Genomic DNA, 26,220 nt, shown 5'->3' with positions numbered 1-26,220 from the left:
ATCACATCATTATTAAAAATGATTAACTGTTGAACCCAGTAAGAGCTGATACTTATTTTATTTCTATCTATAACATTTATACTATATTTTACAACAAGAATTATTTCCAGGTAGAAAACTTGTCTCTGTTATATAAAATATATATATATATTAATAAATATCACATCTGTTGTAATTAAACACATCCTCAGCATTAATGCATTATTAAAAATGATCAACTGCATACACAGTTAATTTATGTAGAAATGATAAAAAAAATAAAAATTAAAATTAACTTTTGATTGAATAATTAAATCTTTGTGTGGACAGAGTAGTTTAATGATATGGAAACAGTTTTCAGTGTAGAAATGATGTTTTTCTGAATGGACTCTGGTTCAGTTTGTGTCATGAAGCTTCATGTTGTGTGAATCAGCTTGGTGGTGGAAATAAGCTTTTCTTTGGAAGTGGGACCAGACTAACCATTGAACCCAGTAAGTGAAATTGATCCCAATCAGTTTCTATGTAAAATCATCAGAAAGCACCAAACGGTCCAAAGACCAGCGTTGGGTTGAAACTCAGAATCAGTTTTGGTTTTATCCAGATGAAGCTGCAGTTTCAGACACAGACATTTAAAACTAGATTTAATTATGTTAATTGATTTGTAATCATAGCATCAGACAAAACACTAAATCTCCAGTTATATCCTAAGTAAAACTGCCCAATTTATGTTTAAATACATAGAAACAAGAGAAAATTTGACAATATGCAGACGATGTGATTGTTTTTAACTTATTTACGACCTGGATACAAAGCTTTAAAACAGCCGTATTTATGTTTAAATATGTAGAAACAAGTTTTAACAAGACAAAAGTGTCTAAAATAAAAGGTTTCAGTTTGACCCAGTAAGTGGATATAAAGGCATGTTTTCAGTGTTTTTCAGGAATACTTTACATGAATAAATTTAGTTTAATAATTGTTAAAACTTGAGTTTAATCTGTTCTACAGTCGTCAGTATTTGAGGTTGTTTCATGTGAAGGAGGTTTGGTGAGTTTGTGTTGTGAGGCTTCAGGTTGTGTGAATGTTGCCGGAGGATTTAAACTCTTCTTTGGAAGTGGAACCAAATTAATCATTGAAACCAGTGAGTAACTCATCATTTTTAATTCTAAAATCAGTTACACTAAAGTTAAACAGAACATCAGTGTTCTGTTGTTGGTGATCCAAAAAGCTTATTTTTCTGAGATGTTTCGTCTGAATGAAGCTGCAGTTTGGTTTAATCCAACCGTTTAAAGATTTTACACTTAAATATTTTGATGATAAATACAAAACTGAGCCCAGAAATCTGAGATAAACCCGAGTAGTTAAGATTCTCCAAACAGTTTGTTCACTCTGTGTTTGTGTTACGGTGTTTCATGTTGTGTGAAGGATGGAATTAAACTGATCTTTGGAAGAGGAACATGATTAACTGTTGAACCCAGTAAGAGCTGATACTTTATTTCTATCTATAACATTTATACCATAAATTGCAACAGGAATTATTACTGACATTAAAATTTAAAGTTGTTTGACTGGTTCCACAGTTGATTCATGAAGAAATTATAAAAAACATGTAAATGTAATTAACATTAAGTTTTGATAAAATAATTTTTAATATTTATGTGGACAGAGTAGTTTAATGATATGGAAACAGTTTTCAGTGTAGAAATGATGTTTTTTCTGAATGGAGTCTGGTTCAGTTTGTGTCATGAAGCTTCATGTTGTGTGAATGCTGGAGCAAACGTAAACAAGCTGATCTTTGGAAGTGGAACCAGTCTAACCATTGAACCCAGTAAGTGTGGATTTTGATTATTGATAATATTAACATGGAGCTCCGTCCACAGAGAGTCAAAACTGTGCAGATATTCATGATAAAAAACAAAATATCACCAAAATCAGGTTTATTTGTTTCTGAGAGAAATTTATAAAAACAGTTTTTCTTAATGAAGTTTGGTTAATTAAAGATCCGTTTCTGCTTCACTGTGAATATCAGGAAGGTTCAGTTGTTAAGTGAAATAATTACATTTCAAATGGAGTCTGGTTCAGTTCATCGCTGCTCAGTTTGCGTTGTGGAGCTTCATGTTGTGTGACTACTGGCAGTGGATTTAAGATCTTCTTTGGAAGCGGGACCAGACTAATTGTTGAATCCAGTAAGTTCTGATATAAATTATAATTATTTTCTAATCAAAATTATTACTGATGGACGTTAAAATCCCAAAAGTGTGAAAACGTTGGACTGACTCAGGCTCAGTATTTAACGTGAAAAACAGAATATTTCAATAAATTTAAAAGTGAATAATTTTCTGAAGAAACAAAGATTTACATTTTTTTTATTTGAAACAACACTGTTCAGAAAATTCCAGTCAGGAGAAATAGTTATTATACGAATAAATGTGTTTAATAGAACTGAAAATAAGAACTTTTATAACTGAACAGAGGATTGGGTGGTAAAAATCAATTTTTTAGAAATGAACTCTGGTTCAGTTTGTCTTAGCTGAATTATTGTGATGGAGCTTCATGATGTGTGACAACTGGAGGAAATACATACAAGCTTTTCTTTGGAAGTGGGACCAGACTAACCATTGAACCCAGTAAGTGAAATTGATCACAATCAGTTTCTATGTGAAATCATCAGAAAGCACCAAACGGTCCAAAGACCAGCGTCAGGTTGTAACTCAGAATCAGTTTTGGTTTTATCCAGATGAAGCTGCAGTTTCAGACTCAGACATTTAAAACTAGATTTAATGACTTTAATTTATTTTTCATGACAGCATCAAACAAAGCACTAAATCTCCAGTTATATCCAAACTATCCATCCACGTTTATTTTTCGAATATGTAAAAGCAAGAAAAACTTCAACAATATGCAGACGATGTGATTGTTTTTAACTTCTTTACGACCTGGATACAAAACTTTAAAACAGCTGTATTTATGTTTAAATATGTAGAAACAAGTTTTAACAAGACAAAACTGTCTAAAATAAAAGGTTTCAGTTTAACCCGGTAAGTGGATATAAAGGCATGTTTCCAGTGTTTTACAGAAATACTTTACATGAATAAATGTAGTTTAATACTTCCAACTAATTAAAACTTCATTTATAATTTTAGAGATCCCAAAGTTTATAAAATTAAAGTTAAATGAGGAAAAACATTTGTAAGACATCCTCTAAATTGTCCCTTTTAAAATCTACTTACAAAACTCAAATGAGAATGTTTATTCTGTATTAGAAACAATGTAAACCCTCAAAAATAGCAAATAACAAATTGTAACGTAGCAAACATAGAGCTGTGTGAGTTTTGTAGTTCTTGTTAGAGGATGAGATGATGTGTGACTGGAACCGGAAACCTGAAAATACTTTTCGGTGAAGGAATATTGTTGACTGTAGAATCCCGTGAGTATCATCTGAACTTTTTTAATTTATCTGTAATTTACGATGTAGAAACTAAATATTTTTACATCACTCACAAGATACGATTCATTATTTTTACATTTTAAACTCCAAGGGAATCTGCCACAGATTAAATGTTGTTTGTTGACAAAAAATCTGATAATTTTGTTTTAAAAAACTAATTCTTCAAACAAAAATTAAATCAAACACTAAAATCTTAAAAATACATTTTATTTGTCAGTTTAAAAAAAACCTCACCTATGCTCGCTAAACTGCACGAGTAACTAGTTATTGTTCATGTCACATTGACTGTGTGACTACGTCTGGAAACAGGAAAATCTTTTTTGGAAATGGGATGAAACTGACTGTAGAAAGCAGTGAGTATCCAACACACACTTACTGATAAAGCAGTGACACATATTTAAAGTTATTTAATGCATGAAATGCTGCTGAGAAGCAAAAAAAAAAAGAAGAAGAAATGATCGCACTAAACTTCGACAACAGGAATACTTTACATGGATAAATGTTGTTTAATAAATGTTAAACTGAGTATCTTTTAAGTGAGTCATTTAACTCAAAGTGAACGTAGAATCAATGTTTTTTTAAGTGGAGTCTGGTGCAGTTTATCCTACTCAGTTTATGTGATGGAGCTTCATGTTGTGTGACAACTGGAGCAAATCAAAACAAGATCTTCTTTGGAAGTGGGACCAGACTAACCATTGAACCCAGTAAGTGATATTTATCAGTTTCTATCTCATAAAACCAAAAACATTATCAAATATCACATCATTTATTAAAAATGATTAACTGTTGAACTCAGTAAGAGCTGATACTTATTTTATTTCTATCTGTAACATTTATACTATATTTTACAACAAAAAATATTACCAACATTAAAAGTTGTTGGACTGGTTCAGGTTCACTAAACAGAACCAGGTAGAAAACTTGTGTCTCTGGTATATCACATAAAATAAAAACAAATATTATTAAATATTACATCTGTTGTTATCAAACCCATCATCAGCATTAATGAATTATTAAAAATGATCAGTTAACCCACAGTTAATTTCTGTAGAAATGATCAAATAAATGTAATTACCATTAAGTTTTGATTGAATAATTAAATATTTATGTGGACAGAGTAGTTTAATGATATGGAAACAGTTTTCAGTGTAAAAATGATGTTTTTCTGAATGGACTCTGGTTCAGTTTGTGTCATGAAGCTTCATGTTGTGTGAATCAGCTTGGTGGGGGAAATAAGCTGATCTTTGGAAGTGGGACCAGACTAACCATTGAACCTAGTAAGTGAAATTGATCCCAATCAGTTTCTATGTAAAAATCATCAGAAAGCAGCAAACGGTCCAAAGACCAGCGTTGGGTTGAAACTCAGAATCAGTTTTGGTTTTATCCAGATGAAGCTGCAGTTTCAGACACAGACATTTAAAACTAGATTTAATTATGTTAATTGATTTGTAATCATAGCATCAGACAAAACACTAAATCTCCAGTTATATCCTAAGTAAAACTGCCCAATTTATGTTTAAATACATAGAAACAAGAGAAACTTTGACAATATGCAGACGATGTGATTGTTTTTAACTTATTTACGACCTGGATACAAAGCTTTAAAACAGCCGTATTTATGTTTAAATATGTAGAAACAAGTTCTAACAAGACAAAAGTGTCTAAAATAAAAGGTTTCAGTTTGACCCAGTAAGTGGATATAAAGGCATGTTTTCAGTGTTTTTCAGGAATACTTTACATGGATAAATGTAGTTTAATAATTGTTAAAACTTGAGTTTAATCTGTTCTACAGTCGTCAGTATTTGAGGTTGTTTCATGTGAAGGAGGTTTGGTGAGTTTGTGTTGTGAGGCTTCAGGTTGTGTGAATGCTGCCGGAGGAAATAAACTCTTCTTTGGAAGTGGAACCAAATTAATCATTGAAACCAGTGAGTAACTCATCATTTTTAATTCTAAAATCAGTTACACTAAAGTTAAACAGAACATCAGTGTTGTGTTGTTGGTGATCCAAAAAGCTTATTTTTCTGAGATGTTTCGTCTGAATGAAGCTGCAGTTTGGTTTAATCCAACCGTTCAAAGATTTTACACTTAAATATTTTGATGATAAATACAAAACTGAGCCCAGAAATCTGAGATAAACCCGAGTAGTTAAGATTCTCCAAACAGTCTGTGTTTGTGTTACGGTGTTTCATGTTGTGTGAAGGATGGAATTAAGCTGATCTTTGGAAGAGGAACTAACCTGAAAATTGAAATTAGTAAGTACAGATACTTTAGATAAATCCTGAGTAGAGGGATTTTGGTTTACACAGAACCAAGATAAAAATAAATGGTAATTCTACCAGAAACAAACAGTTTCTCATCATCATTAAACCTGCAGCTCATGTTACATTCTGGTATTTTAATAAAAGGCTTTAAATCATAATTTGTTAATAAGTAGACAAACTGATTCAGATCTTTGTGTTACTATTATGAGCTAACATGTGACACACACAGCTTTATTGGCCAAAAGCATCAGTCAGCATATTCTAAAGTATCCACAGTGATGGATGTTGGTCCTCCAGTCCCACTTTTAAACATTTATTGAACTTTAAGAGGGAGCAGTTGTGTTTGTTGTTGCTGTCGTCAGTTTATGTCGCTGTGCTTGTCAGAGTGTGTATGCAGCTTCTACAGCTAAACTCACCTTCGGTTCTGGCACAAAACTGACTGTTTTCTCAAGTAAGTTACAGATTTTGTTATTAAATCTAATAGTAAAATGTTAATTTCTGCTCTTTGAAATTTTCATTGCAAACATTTCAGATTCTACAACTCTTTATTCTTTTATTCAAAGCAGATAAAACCAAGATTAAGTCATATTTCCTACCTGTGGAGATATCTGAAAACTTTTTTTTATTATTTCAGAACAAAAAGGTTAATCATAACTCGGGATAATCAATACAATGAACTTTATCATGCAAATTAAACTTAACAATTATTCCCTTACTGAGTTTCTGTTTTCACCTATAGGGTATAAAATGTTAGACGCTGACTGTCGTGCAGATTTGAGCTGCAACAGTTGACAAAGTTATTGTTGAGCTTAGATCCACTGTGTGACTTATGGATCAGGAAGCTATAAGCTAATATTTGGAGAAGGAACCAGACTTCATGTTAATACCAGTGAGTATAAAGAGTCATCGCATCTTTATTTGTCATCGCATCTACTTCAGTACATTGAATTCATCTGTTCACAACTGCTGTTCACAATCAAAGTATTTTTTTTTATAGTTTTACATTTTAACAGCTAGTTAACTGGTAGTTGTTGCTCATTAGTTTGATTTAAGTGTTGATAGTTTATGTAGTTATTGTTCATATCTGATCCACTGTGTGACTGTAAACTACAAAGTTGTGTTTGGACCAGGAACCAGGCTGATCATAGAGAGCAGTGAGTATTGAATTGTATTGAATGGGAATTCAGACAAATCTTGGATCATTAACTTGTGGAAATGCAGCATTTAATTCAGGATTCACTTGAAAGACGGAGAATAAGAAAAATGCAACAATACAGTCCAGATATACTGAGTCGGGATTGTTTCTCTAAAAGTTAAGTTAAACTCGGTTTTCTGTGGCTGTGGCTCCACTGTTTTGGCTAAACATAGATTCATTTATTTGAAATTATAGTGGATTTTCCAACTTTTACAAAGATTCCTGAATACAGAATGTCTGAAACAACAAGGAATAACAAAAAACTGCAAATAAAGGAAAATCACAAAATTGGATAAAGTAGAGCAGCATTTTAATTAGAATTTAGTCTAACCTGAAATTAAAAGCTAATTACAAATCTTATGGAAGTCTATACGAAGCTATGTGAGTTTCATAGTTCTTGTTCAGGGCAGAGATGATGTGTGACTGGATCTGGAAACAGAAAAATGCTTTTCGGTGAAGGAATGAGGCTGACTGTTGAATCCAGTGAGTATAATTTTAACTATATTTTTACATCTTATCAACATAAGATTAATTAACTCTACGTGTATTTAAGACTTTAACAACAAAATTTGGTCTATTTGTCACAGATGGAGAGTAATCTCTTTTTTGCTTACATGTTTTTGTATTTTACGATAAGACTTAAAATAATCGGTTCAGTAAAAGCGTAAATCATTCCCTAAGTATACGTCTAAACCAAACAGCCAAACTGCAGTCGCCTGTTGTAAGCTAGCTGTGATCAGTCTTCTGTCATCAGGAGTAAACAGTTATTGTTCAGATCCCACTGATTGTGTGACTGGGTCTGCAAATTGGAAAATCTTTTTTGGAAAGGGGATGAAACTGGCTGTAGAGAGCAGTGAGTATCCAGCGCACACATATAAAACAAAGACACATGATTACAGTTACATTATTCGTGAAATGCTGCTCAACAGCTAAAGAAGTTGGTTAGAAAACTGACGTCTGAAAAACTTTGACAGTATGCAGATGATGTGATTTTTGTCCACAACTCCTTAATAACCTAAAAATAAGGCTGTAAATAGTTTTTTTCTTTCAGGTAAACAAATGGATTGATTTTAGTGTCACTAATGATAGTAAACATGCTCGGACAACATGTTCATCAATCAAACTGATTTAAGCCACTACAGACATTTAATAGACAAAATGATAATTATAGCTCAAGGTTTGCTCCCATAATATGCTGAACTAAAATGAACTGTTTATATGAACGGTTCTTGGATCTCATCTAAGTTTTTATGAAGGTTTTGGACCTGAGGATGGAGCATGTGACAGTTGGTTGTCAGTTTGTGTGCTCATGTTTATCACAGTGTGTCTACTTCTGCTGCAGCCAAACTCTTCTTCAGTTCAGGCACAAAACTAACTATCGATTCAAGTAAGTCACAGAGTTTTCTTTCAACAAGTTTGAATCTGTCATCGCTGAAATGTTAGATCAAAAACTCTTCTATAAACACAAATGTACCCAAAGTAATCATGTCCAATTAAGACATTTCTGAACTCTTCACTCGCGTTACTCAAACTTTTCTAAAAACCCAAACCTCATAAAAGTGGAACTTCTTTTACCTCTTATTTAATGTCTGTGCTAATTGATTACATATCGATTGGCAGATGTTATTAATAGTTGTGCAGATTTGAACTGCTGCAATGCACGTAGTTATTGTTGAGCTCAGATCCACTGTGTGACTGTCACATCAGGAAACTATAAACTAATATTTGGACAAGGAACCAAACTGACTATTGAAACCAGTGAGTATGAACAATGAACATATTCATGTTTATATATTTATATTTATCAAATTTCATTTGGGAGCTCAACTGTAGTTTTGTGTTGCTTTGCAACTGTGTTTTTGCTCATTTGTTGCACAAAAACCCCCACACGATATGTCAGAATTGTGAAATACATTGTTGAGAGCTTCAGAATTCACATTAAACTCAACTTTATTTTTTCTACAAAACGCATTATACAATGGTGCAAATTCACAAAAAATAAATGTAAAATATTACCCAGTTTTAACTGGACATGTTGTCGTCGGCTGCTGTAATTACCGTAACTTGTTGGTTAGATAGTCGTCACGGTTACTGTGCAGATCTTATCCACTGTGTGACTGCAGCAGGAAACTTTAAACTCATTTTTGGAAAGGGAACCAAGCTCGCAGTGTGGACCAGTAAGTATTAAACATGTAAATAGTCTTTAGAGGAATTAAAATGGCGTTATTGGAGGGATCTTTTTTTTGGAAATGGTGCATTATTAAAATAATAATTCTTCCGTGTTAATGATATCTGAGGGATAAAAGATTCAAAGTGTTAAGTTTAGTCGTTTTCTTAAATCTAAGGAAGATTGGTTGATTTCTTACTGTTGAACTTCTGCAGCATAGATTAATTGTTTGCCCCCTAAAAGAAATAAATAATAATAAAACACTGATGATGTGCTGAACATTTATCAGAGTGAGCACATCAGTTCTTGTACTCAGAGGAAACATTGTGTGAGTAGTAGTGGAAGAGCAACTTGGAAAACCCTTTTTGGGAAAGGAGTTAAACTCACAGTTGAGACCAGTGAGTATCATTCATTAATGTGTAACTGTTTGAGGTTTCACACTTTAACATGTGGCATTTGTTCATCCGATAGAAACCAAACTGTAAAGATCTTTAAATCTGTAATTCCATACAGAGATAAAGGAATTTAACTGAAAAGTTATGAAAATCGTGTTTTAAAAGATAAATATTCAACGTTTGCGAAATATTTCTTCAATATAGTTCTTTAACTTTTTGAATTTTTATATTGTCGCAAACATTTAAGACCTATTAAATCACATAGTTCATGTGAGTAAACCCACTAAGTGAATTTAATCCTCCACTCGTCCATATCTGAGTTTACGTAGCTGAATTTCTCTGAGTGTGATGGGCTTCGGAGCCGGTAAACTCACCTTTGGATCTGGCACTGAACTGACAGTCTCCTCCAGTGAGTACATTTTAATACGAACAATTTAATATAATTTGATGTTTCAGACCATGAAATTTACTCTGGAAGCTAAAATGATCTGCATAAGGCAGCACTTTAATATTTTTCAGTTTGAGTAAATATTTAAACACGTATAAAAGTTAAGACACATTTTAAGGACTTTAAAGTGTTTTATTAGTTATATTACACACTGACATCCAGATTAAGTTGTTAGAAATTAGAAAATCAACATCGCATCGTTTATAATAATCACCTTCGGAGCCGGGGGAATCTGACAGTTAGCTCCAGTAAGTACATTCAGCCATAAAGCTCTTTCTATAATGCGTCGCTGATGAGTCATAAAGCATCATAAATTTCATTCTTTCAAACACACCGATGACACGATCATCAAACAACAATATAGCTTTTGTGTTAATTGAAATACCGTAATTGAATCTGGTTGATAACAACAGTATGATATTTAGTTAGTTAATAGTTAGTTAGTTGAACTGGAAGCTGAAACGGTTCTTGTAGTTATTGTTCAGGTCACATTTACAGTGTGACATCAACAGGAGACAGAAGGCTGATCTTTGGAAAAGGAACTAAACTAACAGTCGAAAGCAGTGAGTAATAAAAGGGTTTTATTCAGTTTATCTGAAAGATTCAGGTTCAATTTGTTGTTAATGTGTCTGATGAAAACCAGCTGGTTTGTGATGAATATAACACAGAAGCTTTAAGCATTCTGTCAGTGGAAGTGAAGCTGTTTGCAGATGATGGGATTCTATTTCTTATGCTGCAATACAGCTGAACTATATCTGCTAAATTGAATCATAAAAATCACAGTAACATACTGGAGTTTTACTGTTATTTTACAGTAATATTCGCTGTGTTGTTAGGTTTCCGACACTTTAGTTTTAGTTGTGAGAACAAACACTGTGTGACTGGAATCGGAGGCTGGAAAATTATTTTTGGGGAGGGAATCAAGCTGATTGTTGAGGACAGTAAGTATAACTTTTATTTTAAATGATCTAAAGTTTATTCAGTTGACCCACAGCGGACCTAAAAACAACTGAAAAGTAAAATTTATAGATCAGTACTTTATCTGTACAGGACATGGACTCTGAGAGAATCAATTATTTCCCAAACAGAAACATTTCTGTGATGAGAAGAAGCTGAATAAAAGATAAGTGACTATGTTTGACATTTAGTCCTCCCAGATTCATGTTGAACAGCTGACTCGTAAAACACAGATATTTGCGTTCCTGAGCTGGTGTTTGTCAGCCACAGTTCATGTGAGGGGAGTTCCTGCTGTGCGAATGGTGTTGGGAACAAATTCATCTTTGGTTCTGGCACCAAACTGATCGTTCAGTCAAGTAAGTTTCATGTGATTTACACGACACATCACCTGAAACACTGATGGTTGATTTGAGTTCTGATGTTTCTGCATAACCTGGACCTTCAGGCTCCTAGTGCAGCTTGTTAGAATGGATGTTTTCCATGAGCGGGTCATGTATGAATGTTCATTTCTTTCATGATCATGTACAGTGGTCATCATTCTTAAATGAAACCCCTTTAACATCCATGTAATGTAATGTCTTTAACATCCCTGGAGAATCACAGAGTTTACTGATCATTTAGCTTCACACTGAGTAAAAGTAAATTACATTATTCATTTCTATAGAATAATGCTCTAAATGCAACATTCACACCTGAATCACATATAAAAACCCTCTGACTTTAATTATGAACATTTAAATGAAGTTATTTAACAATTAACAACTGACTGAGTCGGATCATATCTGGGGAAGTATTTCAGTAATTTAACACAACGTAATATTAATGTAGTTTAACCTTCTAAATCCAACGTTCTGCAGATAAAAACACACAAATGAACATTGAGACACATTTATGGGGTTGAATTCATTTCCAGAATGTAAACGAACTCCCACTTTCATCCCTGGGTTTCTGCAGTCACTTTTCTTATTGTGTGACCAACTCTGGCAACACAAAGATCATCTTTGGTTCTGGTTCAAATCTGAAGGTTGAATCAAGTAAGTTATTTTATTCTTTGTTAGAAACCCACATTTGTTGCTTGTTTCTATAGTTGGCCACAGTAAATGGCAGCTGATTTACTCTGTAAATATTCTTTATTTCAGCCTCTTAAATCGAAACATGCTGAGAAACTGAATAGTTTAATTTAATTCAGGTTTATTCAGCACCAGTTATTGGACTTTGGATCAAACAGTAAAAACTGACAAACTGCACATTAACCATCACTTTTTATTATTATATTTTTTAATGTTTAACGAGTGAAATATGAAATAAATCTCAGTGGGAATAGATTCTTTAAACTTCCTATTCTGAGGACAGTTTTTGCAGTTGGGTTTCTTATTGTGTGTCTGGATATTCAAATACCAAACTCATTTTTGGTTCTGGTACGCGACTAATTGTTGGATCCAGTAAGTCACCTCATTTATTTCTATCAATATTTAAGTCACGTTTGCTCTGTTTTGCGTCTTTAACTTAATTATCTGGCTGTACAGATGCTGAAATATCACAGAGGCTAAAAAAAAAGTTAAAAAGCAACAGATTTACCCTCAGTTCAAACAAATATGTCCCTTTTAAACATCCTCTTCACTTCTATCATAATATTTATGAATGGTTATATTCTGTAATATGATGTCTGAGTGAAGCCCTCTCTGACATCAGGGTTTATGTAGTTTGGTTCCTCATTGTGTGAATAATTATGGGCAGAAACTCATCTTTGGCTCCGGCACAAAACTGAGAATTGAATCAAGTAAGTGACTAAATTAATTTATGAAAATGATGTTCGTCTGTCTGAAATCTGCATTTAAACTGTTTCACAGACTCTAAAATGTCTTTAGCTAAAAACAAAAATGTGTTTGATCAGATTAGGATTAAATTGGATTCTAACTTAATTTGAATGGACGTTATCTACCTGAACAAGTTTATTCTCTCTTTAAGATGACATTACACGTGAATTGGTGGTATTTAACTAAACTGAAATGACTTGAAATCGTTTAACAAAAGCAGAACTTTTAAGATTCACTTTCTCCTGGAATTTATTCTTTTTTGTGGTCCTGGTTAGGCCTCATGTAGTGATCCCACAACTTGAATGAAACAGTGTTATTAAAGTCATTAGTACTTAATTATGTAGTTTATTTTGCATTTGTTAGTTTCGAAGATCTTTGTGAGGAGTCGGTCAGAGTTTCTGCTCAGAGCAGATCCACTGTGTGAGTGATTCATCTGGAACAAGGAGGCTGATTTTTGGAAAAGGGACCAAACTAACAGTAGAAAGCAGTGAGTATTTACTGCTGAAATCTAAGAAATGATACTGATATTCAAAGGTAATTACAAATTTGTTGATTTATTTTATGATGAATAAATATTTTGGGCAATGCCGTCCCATGAGAGGGTTAGTCTTTTCTTACGGTTGTTTGCAGATGATGTGATTGAGTTAATCTCTGCTTGTGATTTCTAACCAAAGATAAAGAACATCATAGTTTTTCTTTTCTATTTGGAGAAGTATTCAAGACCATTTAATATGAATAAGAGTTTTTACTGTTGAGTTTACGTCTGAAGTTTTGTTCCAGTTTCAGTTGAATTAGAAACCAGTAACATGTTGAATTTTTGTTAAAAGTTATTGTTGGGATAATTATTTGTTATTCAGGACAGTAACACATTCATGGCTGAAGGCTTGTGATGAAACAGACATAGTTAATGCTCAGGTTAGATCAGCTGTGTGACTGCATCTGGATCAAGCTGGAAAATTTACTTTGGAAAAGGAACCAAACTGATCGTAGAGAGCCGTGAGTAGAATTTAAACGGTCAATATGAGTATTAAAGGCCAATTTATACACAACAAGGAAACATTTAGTGTTTAAATCAGAATATTATGAGTTCACACGTTTACAGATAACAGGGATCACACGAGATGTAATTATGTCTGTAATGAGAGATTACGTAAAGATGCTATAATCATAATCAAGTCAAATAATTTCAAATCGGTATGAGTCCAATTCATACAGCGCCAATTAAAAAAACAGTTGTCTAGCTAAGGAAACCAACAGATTGAGTTATTTCTCACCATGTCTATGTATACACATTCCTATTCACAATGTTTATGAATGAATATGAATGAATACCTTTCTAAACATAGAATGCTCCCAGCTTTGATTAAAACACCTTTATTTGTTCCCTGTTGGTTCTCTGCTGAGGCTGCAGGTGTTTCTGTTGAGTCTGTTTGCAGTGTGTGAATGATGGGCTGAAGCTCCTCTTCAGTTCTGGGACAACTCTGCATGTACAAACCAGTAAGAAAAACACATCTTATTGTTATTTATGTGCTTAGGTAAGCAGTTAATTAGCCCATCAGGGTACTTAATGACGAGTTTTCATTTTAGAACAAGAATGTGGAAGTCAAGCACTTAAATACAACCTCTCAGTCTCCTTTAGAGCAGATTTATTTAAGCTAAATCTTAGATATTAAAAATAAAAAAGCTTATAATGCGAACACTGATGGTGGCAACCATCTTAAAACACCACTCTTAGGTAGGAAATACTGCCAGTAATTTTCTAAGTTTGAGCTGTTGTGACACAAATGTGTCGTTGAAATAAATCTGATTGTTTGCAGATGACGTGATGATTTATTTAAAAGGTTTGTTTTGATAAACTAAAGGCAGAATGAGTCATTTTGAGGGAAGTAGATGTTTTTGTTTTACTGGTTTTATCAACACCATCCATTCTCGTATTATTGGTAATGATGCCAAACAAGCCTTGCTGAGGTAGAGGAAGGCACCTATTGTAGACCTGAGTGGATCTCAGAAGTTTGTGTATGTGCTGGTGTCACAGTGTGACTGGCTCTGGGGGGGTTAAAATCGTCTTCGGTTCTGGTGTCAAACTGACAGTTGAATCCAGTAAGTTTGTTAATTTAAGCTAATTTTACTCTTTCTTTAACTAACATACTTTTACATGGTTAAATCTGATCGTAAAGTTGCTAATTTATTATTCAAATATCAACAATCTAAATGAACTATCTGTGATCATAGTACAGATCCAAACACATTTCTTCCTGTAATGAAGATGTAAAGTATAGAGTAAGGTGAAAGCAGACATTGAATGTCATCTGGCTCATGTCTTTAAATCACCTTCTTTGTTCGATTTAATCTAAATTCAGATCAATTCGTCCACACTTGGCCTTCAGATGAGTTTTTGTTCACGCTCTTTATGTTGTGTGAATCTTGGAGGATCAAAACTTTTGTTTGGCAGTGGAATGACTCTGTTGGTGCAAAAAAGTAAGACAATTACCTTTTTGACAACAATCAGACTTATTAATGTAAGTCCCAGTTGACTGTGGTTTGTTTGACTTGTTCCCATAAAGAGTAAATTATATATATATTTTATACATCAAATATAATTAATTTCAACAAAAGTTTTTAAGTCTTTTCCAAACAAAACCATGAACAACATCTCAATGGTGTAGCTGAGGTTTGTGCTGTGTGACCACCACTGGAGCCAGAAAACTCAAATTAATCACTGAAATGCGTATGTCTATAGTTAATTATTTATTTAGCATTCTGTTGGACACCAGCTTTATGCCATAGTCACAGTAAACACAACCAAATTCTATAAAAATGTACATTTGTGAATTCTAGTTTTTTTAGTAGCATCTCTAGAAGCTTCATATTCTGTTAAATATTTTATTTTTAATGGATTGATAAAAAGAAAATCAACACTTTTCAGTTTTAACCAAAATATTAACGCAGGCTTCAACACTAAATGTTAAAATCTCTTCATCACCATCAAATCAAGGCAAAACCCTTCAATAGATACACAAAATACACATATTTAACATTAAAAATGACCAACAACCCCCTTTTAACAAACAAATAATGTAAAAAAAAACCATGAAAAGTCTTTGAACAGCTGATTGATCAGGTTCTGAGTTATTGATTAGCTATTCTGAACTGTGTGACTACTCAGAAACTTTACTTTGGATCTGGAATTAAACTCGTCGTCCAGGACAGTGAGTAAAAACTGCAAATATATAATACATATATTTATGTATCACACATCTCAGTCACATGACTGAAGTCAGATTTACATTTAACGTATTTTCACATTTTTCATGAGAAGACGATATAGATTTATTAGGGTTAACAGTTAACATCTAACATCTATCTACAATGATTATTTGGACTGATTCAACACTTCAGCAGACACGCAGAGTTTTCAGCTCATGTGAAATCAGCTGTTCTGTGAGTTTGTGTTGGGAAGCGTCTCAGAGTGTGAATGACTGGACGGGAAGGCTGAGGTTTGGACGAGGAACTGAGCTGGAAATTCACAGCAGTAAGATTGTTTCACTCAAAACACTGAAGCCACTCGTTAGAAAATGATTTAAAAAGGCTAAAACAACATTTAAACATGCAGTTGGATCATTAACAGTGAATGTTTATTACACTGAATAGACACAAGTACAGGATGAACTAGTCTGAAAATGTATTGATGAGGAAATAAATGATAAAACTGAATTACATTTTTATTAATAAATTGTTAATTCCTCAAAAAAAAACGTCTTTAATAAGACAAATGGTCCTCATAAGTCATAATTTAGAAAAAAACACAATGAGTTATTGATTGGGCTGAACTGAACTGTTATTGATCCTGAACTGTGTGAATGATCCAGTTTGGATCTGGAGTGAAGCTCATCACCACGACATAAAACGAAATGTCACAAACAAGTCTGCATTAGATGTAAATAAATCACATTTTTTTTATTACTTTAAATTTTTTTAAATAAAGTTTAATCAGAAAACATGAAGTGAACATTTTGTAATGTGGAGAAAGTCCAACAAATATCAGATTTATTGTTTAATCAGTTGGGTTGATGTAAACAATCTGTAAATAAATTTAACTCAATGAAAAATGAACAAAAACAAGTTTTAAAAATAAGTTAGTTAAAGTTCATATTAATAAGTTATTCAAAGTTAAAGTTTAGCTCATTTTAACGTCTTTGTGAGGATTCAGAGTAAATGTTGTGAGCAGAGTTACTGTGTGACTTCATCCGGATCATGGAAGCTGATTTTTGGAAAAGGGACCAAACTAACAATAGAAAGCAGTGAGTAAAAGTTTAAACTCAATGTGGAATATGACAAATTAATGATAAAAATTCATATTTAAGGATAATTTAAAGTCCAATTATGCACTTTTGATCAAAATAAGAACCGCCTTATCATAGAAAGTGTTGCTGCTCATCTTTTTTGTCAAATTCTAACCCATCACCTATTTCAATGTTAATGTTAAATTAATTTAATATCTTTAAAAACTTTATAAGGGAGCCTCTGAGTTTCCTCTCAGCCTCTTTACACTGTGTGACTGCGTCTGGTTCCCAGAAACTCCAGCTTGGATCTGGAATTAAGCTTTTAATCTACAGCAGTAAGTAAATACAATTTGTTACCGTTAAGCCACGAAGAAACTGAAAAGAAACCAAAACATCTGCTTTAATTTCCACTGTAAATGAAGTATTTACAAGACTTCATTTACAATGGAAATAATTTTGAAATTGATGTATAAAATCACATTATCTGCATACGGTTTAATCTGAGTGTGCACATGATAAATACTGTTATCTGCCTTATTTATGGAACCGTAAACGCTGCAGATGACCTAACGGCTCAGAGGTTTTTGAGCTGATGATGTGTGAATGATGCCACGAGGAAGATCAGCTTTGGCAAAGGAACTAAACTCTTTGTCCAGACAAGTAAGAAACAAATAGCACTTTAATTTATCATGTAAATGTGACTTTACAGAAATACTGCAGATTCAGCAGTGCAGACCCTTAAAAAATCACATAAACTTTAATATCGTCAACACAAATCCAGTAAAAGCTGAAATGTTTACTTTCATGTAAATCGAACTGGAATTCTTGAATATATAGAAAATATTTAGTGGTTGAAACAGCTTTTCACCAACTTTGTGTCCTTAAACTCATCATTTAACTCATCGTTGATCAAACACAGCAAAATGCTGCCATAAAAATCTGTTATCTTTCATATTTCAGATGTAAATTATCGGTAAAAGTGTTCAGTGAGTCGTCCCGCTGACGAACATCCAGAATAAGATGCTGTGAGTTTGTGTTGTGAAGCGTGTCGGTGTGTGAATGATGGGAGTTGGCGGCTGATCTTTGGACGAGGAACTGAGCTGAAAATACAGAAAAGTAAGAAATTGTTTTAATGAAACCATCCTTACCTGAACAGTCACCACGTTATCAACATCACAAATGATCTTCATCAACAACGGCTGCAGTACGCCATCAATCATAAGTTAAGAATCATTGAACTATTAATGATAATGAGTATCATCGTGGCAAAAAACTTTTATTATATGATAATAATAATGATAATAATAATGATAATGATAATTATAAAACAGTCAGCAGCAAAATCCTGAAGTCTTCAAAAAGAAACTTTGGCCCATTTTTAAAAATTAATATCATTAAACTTTGCAGTCAAGTAAAAATCTGAAAAATACACTAAATACGACTCAGATTATCATATTTTTATTGTCTCGACTGAACCGGAGGATGAGCGGATGTGAGCGGGTTGTTGTTGAAGTTTGCACTGATGTGTGACTCAGTCTGGAGCTCAGAAGATGTTGTTTGGATCAGGAGTTCAAGTTTCAGTGGAAACGAGTGAGTCGGTTTTTAAATTCTTCTTTAAAAGTCAGAAATTAAACACGAGTGAAGCCAAATAACTGCCGCTGGGTTTCTAAAGGAAGAAACATTTATAAATGTGTTGGGAATGACTCGCATATGAATCCATTAACACAAAATAAGTTGCATTAAGCTGTAAAACCGAACTGTTCTAAATGTAGACGAACATTTAAACCTTGTTTATGAAACAAGTTCTTTATTAATTAATTATTAATTCATTTAATTCCACCTGCTGAAAAACTAAAAAATAACGAAACTTTTAGGTCGAGAGACTAAATAAAAGCACGACTTTAAGGAAAATAGATCTAAACCGGTGGTTAGTCGGCAGGTTTTTGTCGAGCTCTCGTGCAGACCAGCAGCAACGTGAAAATAACTTCTGTTCAAAAAGTTTTAGATTTTAATGGAAGAGCCCATTTAAGTCCCATTTATGGCCCATTTTTTAAATTCTAGGTGATGAAGATGGTGATGTTTTCAGTACTTTCTGACATGCTGCGATCTAAAGAGAATCAGGACTGAATGAAACACAAAGTCGGGCTTAATTCAGGCTTCTTCTCTGAATCACTCACAGAAAACCAATAGACATTAAAAAGAAACAATATTCTGGAATAAATATCCACTCTTTGTAGCAACTAAAACGGGAGCCTGAGCCGCTCAGGGCTGCTGTAGTTTCTGCATGTGGATGATTTACTGTGTGAACAACAACAACAACAAAGTCCTGTTTGGATCAGGAGTCCGAGTCACCGCGTCCTCACGTGAGTTGTTCTGGACACGTTTCATGGATTTATGCAACATCTGTAACTGTAAAGAGGTGTGAATGAGGAGTTGAACTGGGATTCAGTTTATTCAGTCCAGAATGTAAATACATGAGGTGTCGGTCCTCCTGAATTCTGTGACTTTTTAAGCACCTCATTGCGTGTCGCATCTCTGGAAAAAGATGGGACTAATCTGAATTTCCAGCTGTGGCTTCAGAATGAAATCCAGTGGTTTCTGCTTGTTGTGTGACAGTCTCAGTCGGTAGACTCTGGTTGGAGCTGGGACTGAACTTCATGTGGATACGAGTGAGTCCATTTGTTGGTTTTAATTAGATTAGTTTAGACTCGTCTTGAAAATAAAAGGTCAAAGGTCCTGAACTGCTCATAAAAACTAATTAACTGTTCAATAACTGTAATAAATCAACATTTGAGCTGCTTGCATCAGAAAAACAAGTAAAATTCAGAATTAACCAGAAATCCGAGCTTCTTCTGTACTCTGATCCATTGTTGTTTCTTTTGGAGCCGAGTCGCTTCAGAACAGATGATCTGACAGGTTTCCATTTTATTATCATTTAGCTTCAGTCTTTCTTTTCAAGTCATTTTAAGGATTTTCAGTAACTTTAAACTTCTTCATTTCTAATCAGAACCAAACCAATAAGATGATGATGCAGCTCAGCTGTTTGTTTGAGTTAAAACTTTAGAGCTGAAGCAGAAATATTCAAGTTAACGCCCTGAAATTCAACTAAATGTGGTTTAGTATGAATAATGAACAAACTTGGCTTTTTATGCAGCAGTTCTGCAAAATGAAGCAGTGAACTGAATTATAACAAAAAAAACTTATCTTATAAAAGACAGAGAGTCCATTATTAGTTATGAATCAACCAAGCAGCCAATCAGAACTGAGTATTTATAGTGAACCTGACCAACAGTAAATGGTCTAAATGTAAAAACATGCTCTGAACGGAACTTCTGTGGTTCTGTGTGTCGGGGGTTTCTGAGCTGGTTTCACTCACTGTGGGCGGCCGTGGCTCAGTGGTTAGAGTTGGTCGTTTAATAACCGGGAGGTTGGCAGGTTCGATTCCCACTCTCGCCACTCAAAAAAAAAAAAAAATAATTGGTGGAGCTGGAGGGGTGTCTGTCCACCTCCTTGTCACGGCCAAGGTGCCTTTGAGCAAGGCACTGTGAATGGCTGTGAAAGGTGCCAACCTGGATGGGTTAAAAGCAAAGGACAAATTTTGTGTGTATGACCAATAAATCTGATCTTAATCTGTGAGTTCTTCGTCTCTGGATCCAGTTCTGGTTCTGACACCTCGTGTGTTCATGAGTTTTGCTTCTGTGTGTTTCAGAGGAAAAGGTCGAGCCGGATTATTTCACATTGAAGGATGAAAACAACACGTTGTGCCTGGCCACCGGCTTCTCGAGATACGAGGCGACGCTCGGAGGAAAGTACAATGAAGAGTTCAATCGGACGAAGCCCGTCCGGATAGCTGAAGACTCCCTCTACAATCAAGTGATCTTTTTAAATCCAGACGCCACATGTGACAGTGAGTGTTCTGTCCATCGGATGAATGAAGTGGTCCTAACAGCGATGTAATATGAAGCATCAGTTTGGCTCATGAGCAGGTGTTGTGTTTGTCTTTCAGACTCCACAGAGACTCAGCTGTGCGCCGCTGTACTGAAACCAGGTGCGTGTTGAACCCGAGCGAACAGCCGGCCATGTGTTGGGAACGCTGTGCGTGTTTTGGTCTAATTCATGTGTTTCGCTGCTGCTTACAGATGAAATGGTGAACCTGGCGTCGCTGACCATCCTCGGCCTCAGGGTCATCTTCTTCAAGGCCGTCATCTTCAACGTGCTGATGACGCTGCGGCTGTGGATGAGTCAGTGTGAGTACACAACACAGATCCTGTTATCTATCCCAGGTTCCCTGCATGGGAAACTCAGACCAACACGAGTCTTCATCTGTGACGTCCGGGCCTGATGAGCAGAAATCCTGTTTCCTAAAGAAATGGGAACAAATAATGTGTCTCTGTGACAGGCTGCTGGGAACAAAGTGCCTAAAGATCCAGTTTAAAACGGCTTCTTTGCTCAGTTGGACACAACACTGGTTCATCCCTTGAGTTAGGAGCCTTTTTCCTGCCTGAATGGTTCACAGCTCAGAGTTAAGTGGCTTAATGAAGAAAAAACACATTCCTCTGAAGATGCTCAGGTACAAGGACTGGAGATGAGGGAAGAAGCAGAAAATGTCCAAAGAGAAACTCTGAGAGAGCTTCAGGAAGCTGCAGAACTGCTGATCAGGACACTTTAAAGGTTCCAGGAAGGCAGGAAGACATGAGGAGGATCAGGACTCTGGGTGGGGACTCTGGGTGGGGACTCTGGGTGGGGACTCTGGGTGGGGACTCTGGGTGGGGACTCTGGGTGGGGACTGGAGGTTTAACAGGGTAAAAGTAAAACATCAGGGGCCAGATACATAGAACTGAAACTTCTCCTTTGGGTTTATAAACCGTTTCTCTTTAATGAATTCAATCGTCGTGGAAACTGAGTGAAGCTTCGGTTTTCAGCCGGATCTCATCAGACGTGGTGGAAGCAACAGCAGAAATCTTTCTCAGACAGACGATGAGTGAAGTTTTATTTGGGCTCAGTTCTGTGATCACCAACAGAACCTCTGCTCACATTTAAAGAGAGGAACCCACGTCAAGGCTCGGGTCCTGATGTGGTCGGGAGTTACAGACGGACGCAGTTAGACCGCCTTTTATGGCTCGTTGTTGGTCCAGATTTAAAAAGTCCGGTTTCTCCTGATCACCATATAACCAGTGACCTAGTTCTTCTCGGAAGTGTTTGCTGTCAGCAGGGGCTCCTTAAGGAGGTCCGATCCGTAAGGAGGTCCTCTGGTCCTCTGGGCTCCGTAAGGAGGTCCTCTGGTCCTCTGGGCTCCGTAAGGAGGTCCTCTGGGCTCCGTAAGGAGGTCCTCTGGGCTCTGTAAGGAGGTCCTCTGGGCTCCGTAAGGAGGTCCTCTGGGCTCTGTAAGGAGGTCCTCTGGGCTCCGTAAGGAGGTCCTCTGGGCTCCGTAAGGAGGTCCTCTGGTCCTCTGGGCTCCGTAAGGAGGTCCTCTGGGCTCCGTAAGGAGGTCCTCTGGGCTCCGTAAGCAGGTCCTCTGGGCTCTGTAAGCAGGTCCTCTGGTCCTCTGGGCTCCGTAAGGAGGTCCTCTGGGCTCTGTAAGCAGGTCCTCTGGTCCTCTGGGCTCCGTAAGGAGGTCCTCTGGGCTCCGTAAGGAGGTCCTCTGGGCTCGGTAAGGAGGTCCTCTGGTCCTCTGGGCTCTGTAAGCAGGTCCTCTGGGCTCCGTAAGGAGGTCCTCTGGGCTCCGTAAGCAGGTCCTCTGGGCTCGGTAAGGAGGTCCTCTGGCTCCGTAAGGAGGTCCTCTGGGCTCCGTAAGCAGGTCCTCTGGGCTCCGTAAGGAGGTCCTCTGGTTCTGTAAGCAGGTCCTCTGGTTCCGTAAGCAGGTCCTCTGGTTCCGTAAGCAGGTCCTCTGGGCTCCGTAAGGAGGTCCTCTGGTTCCGTAAGCAGGTCCTCTGGGCTCCGTAAGGAGGTCCTCTGGTTCCGTAAGCAGGTCCTCTGGGCTCTGTAAGCAGGTCCTCTTGGCTCCGTAAGGAGGTCCTCTGGGCTCTGTAAGCAGGTCCTCTGGGCTCCGTAAGCAGGTCCTCTGGGCTCCGTAAGCAGGTCCTCTGGTTCCGTAAGGAGGTCCTCTGGGCTCCGTAAGGAGGTCCTCTGGTTCCGTAAGCAGGTCCTCTGGTTCCGTAAGGAGGTCCTCTGGTTCCGTAAGCAGGTCCTCTGGTTCCGTAAGCAGGTCCTCTGGTTCCGTAAGGAGGTCCTCTGGGCTCCGTAAGGAGGTCCTCTGGGCTCCGTAAGCAGGTCCTCTGGGCTCCGTAAGCAGTTCCTCTGGGCTCCGTAAGCAGGTCCTCTGGGCTCCGTAAGCAGTTCCTCTGGGCTCCGTAAGGAGGTCCTCTGGGCTCTGTAAGCAGGTCCTCTGGGCTCCGTAAGCAGTTCCTCTGGGCTCTGTAAGCAGGTCCTCTGGGCTCCGTAAGCAGGTCCTCTGGGCTCCGTAAGCAGTTCCTCTGGGCTCTGTAAGCAGGTCCTCTGGGCTCCGTAAGCAGGTCCTCTGGGCTCCGTAAGGAGGTCCTCTGGTTCCGTAAGCAGGTCCTCTGGGCTCCGTAAGGAGGTCCTCTGGTTCCGTAAGCAGGTCCTCTGGGCTCCGTAAGCAGGTCCTCTGGGCTCCGTAAGGAGGTCCTCTGGTTCCGTAAGCAGGTCCTCTGGGCTCCGTAAGCAGGTCCTCTGGGCTCCGTAAGGAGGTCCTCTGGGCTCCGTAAGCAGGTCCTCTGGGCTCCGTAAGGAGGTCCTCTGGTTCCGTAAGCAGGTCCTCTGGGCTCCGTAAGCAGGTCCTCTGGGCTCCGTAAGCAGGTCCTCTGGGCTCCGTAAGGAGGTCCTCTGGGCTCTGTAAACAGGTCCTCTGGGCTCCGTAAGCAGGTCCTCTGGGCTCCGTAAGCAGGTCCTCTGGGCTCCGTAAGCAGGTCCTCTGGGCTCCGTAAGGAGGTCCTCTGGTTCCGTAAGGAGGTCCTCTGGTTCCGTAAGGAGGTCCTCTGGCTCCGTAAGGAGGTCCTCTGGGCTCCGTAAGGAGGTCCTCTGGTCCTCTGGGCTCCGTAAGGAGGTCCTCTGGGCTCCGTAAGCAGGTCCTCTGGGCTCTGTAAGCAGGTCCTCTGGTCCTCTGGGCTCCGTAAGGAGGTCCTCTGGGCTCTGTAAGCAGGTCCTCTGGTCCTCTGGGCTCCGTAAGGAGGTCCTCTGGGCTCCGTAAGGAGGTCCTCTGGGCTCGGTAAGGAGGTCCTCTGGTCCTCTGGGCTCTGTAAGCAGGTCCTCTGGGCTCCGTAAGGAGGTCCTCTGGGCTCCGTAAGCAGGTCCTCTGGGCTCGGTAAGGAGGTCCTCTGGCTCCGTAAGGAGGTCCTCTGGGCTCCGTAAGCAGGTCCTCTGGGCTCCGTAAGGAGGTCCTCTGGTTCTGTAAGCAGGTCCTCTGGTTCCGTAAGCAGGTCCTCTGGTTCCGTAAGCAGGTCCTCTGGGCTCCGTAAGGAGGTCCTCTGGTTCCGTAAGCAGGTCCTCTGGGCTCCGTAAGGAGGTCCTCTGGTTCCGTAAGCAGGTCCTCTGGGCTCTGTAAGCAGGTCCTCTTGGCTCCGTAAGGAGGTCCTCTGGGCTCTGTAAGCAGGTCCTCTGGGCTCCGTAAGCAGGTCCTCTGGGCTCCGTAAGCAGGTCCTCTGGTTCCGTAAGGAGGTCCTCTGGGCTCCGTAAGGAGGTCCTCTGGTTCCGTAAGCAGGTCCTCTGGTTCCGTAAGGAGGTCCTCTGGTTCCGTAAGCAGGTCCTCTGGTTCCGTAAGCAGGTCCTCTGGTTCCGTAAGGAGGTCCTCTGGGCTCCGTAAGGAGGTCCTCTGGGCTCCGTAAGCAGGTCCTCTGGGCTCCGTAAGCAGTTCCTCTGGGCTCCGTAAGCAGGTCCTCTGGGCTCCGTAAGCAGTTCCTCTGGGCTCCGTAAGCAGGTCCTCTGGGCTCCGTAAGCAGTTCCTCTGGGCTCCGTAAGGAGGTCCTCTGGGCTCTGTAAGCAGGTCCTCTGGGCTCCGTAAGCAGGTCCTCTGGGCTCCGTAAGGAGGTCCTCTGGGCTCTGTAAGCAGGTCCTCTGGGCTCCGTAAGCAGGTCCTCTGGGCTCCGTAAGCAGGTCCTCTGGGCTCTGTAAGCAGGTCCTCTGGGCTCCGTAAGCAGGTCCTCTGGGCTCCGTAAGGAGGTCCTCTGGTTCCGTAAGCAGGTCCTCTGGGCTCCGTAAGGAGGTCCTCTGGTTCCGTAAGCAGGTCCTCTGGGCTCCGTAAGCAGGTCCTCTGGGCTCCGTAAGGAGGTCCTCTGGTTCCGTAAGCAGGTCCTCTGGGCTCCGTAAGCAGGTCCTCTGGGCTCCGTAAGGAGGTCCTCTGGGCTCCGTAAGGAGGTCCTCTGGTTCCGTAAGCAGGTCCTCTGGGCTCCGTAAGCAGGTCCTCTGGGCTCCGTAAGCAGGTCCTCTGGGCTCCGTAAGGAGGTCCTCTGGGCTCTGTAAACAGGTCCTCTGGGCTCCGTAAGCAGGTCCTCTGGGCTCCGTAAGCAGGTCCTCTGGGCTCCGTAAGCAGGTCCTCTGGGCTCCGTAAGGAGGTCCTCTGGTTCCGTAAGGAGGTCCTCTGGTTCCGTAAGGAGGTCCTCTGGTTCCGTAAGGAGGTCCTCTGGTTCAGTGGTTCTGTGGGAAGCTGCTGTTGTAGAGATGTTTAAACGTAAAGTTTAAACCCCGAGCAAAGACACCACAGATGAGATTATTCTTCTCGTGTGATGACGCGGTTCTTTGGGTCGCATGAACTAAACTTGTTTTTCTCGTTTTGTCTTTTAGAGACCCGTCAGAAAAGTCCAAGAAGACGTTCAGACCCACGTTCTGATGGAGCGGACGTTCCTGATTCCCTGTTTGTCTGTCGGTGGGAGACGCAGTGAGGCTGGTCGTCCCGCCGGTGGTCCCGCCGGTCGTCCCGCCGGTGTCTGCTCGTTGCTTCGTCTCGTTGCTTCTTATGAATGTTGGTGTAAATAGAACAGATTTATCAGCTGTAATGATCCGCTCTGTGTGACCCGATTTTAATAAAACTCAGAAACAGACGAAGACTTTCTGTTTTTATTTCCGTATTTATTCATTAAAATACACTTTATTACAACTGAATTCTAGTGTTGATGCAAATTGGACCAGATCCTGATTGTTTGATGCGTGTCAGGTTCCCAGGTTCCCCTGTTCAGGTGTTCTGGCCCGGGTTCTGCTCCTCTGACCATCTCACTGGTCCTGAAATGGACCCACCAGCTCTGTGTTACTGATCCGGCTCTT

The 26,220-nt window shown here is 38.5% G+C and overlaps 1 protein-coding gene across 1 annotated transcript in view; it reads left to right on the top strand.

Moving 5' to 3' along the window:
• The window catches only part of LOC142398568 (M1-specific T cell receptor alpha chain-like), a 64,204-nt gene extending 38,204 nt beyond the window's left edge, over positions 1-26,000 (top strand). Inside the window, exons 2-5 of the mRNA XM_075482618.1 lie at positions 20,657-20,854; positions 20,954-20,995; positions 21,087-21,194; positions 25,744-26,000. Coding sequence (XP_075338733.1) covers positions 20,657-20,854; positions 20,954-20,995; positions 21,087-21,194; positions 25,744-25,745 — 350 coding nt within the window. The 3' untranslated portion in view covers positions 25,746-26,000. The remainder of the gene's footprint in view (positions 1-20,656; positions 20,855-20,953; positions 20,996-21,086; positions 21,195-25,743) is intronic.
• Positions 26,001-26,220: the final 220 nt, after the last annotated feature.

This window comes from Odontesthes bonariensis, chromosome 14 (assembly GCF_027942865.1).
Source record: "Odontesthes bonariensis isolate fOdoBon6 chromosome 14, fOdoBon6.hap1, whole genome shotgun sequence".
Taxonomy (NCBI): domain Eukaryota; kingdom Metazoa; phylum Chordata; class Actinopteri; order Atheriniformes; family Atherinopsidae; genus Odontesthes; species Odontesthes bonariensis.
The sequence above is the reverse complement of the archived record's forward strand: the minus strand, read 5'-3'. Positions and strand labels throughout refer to the sequence as shown.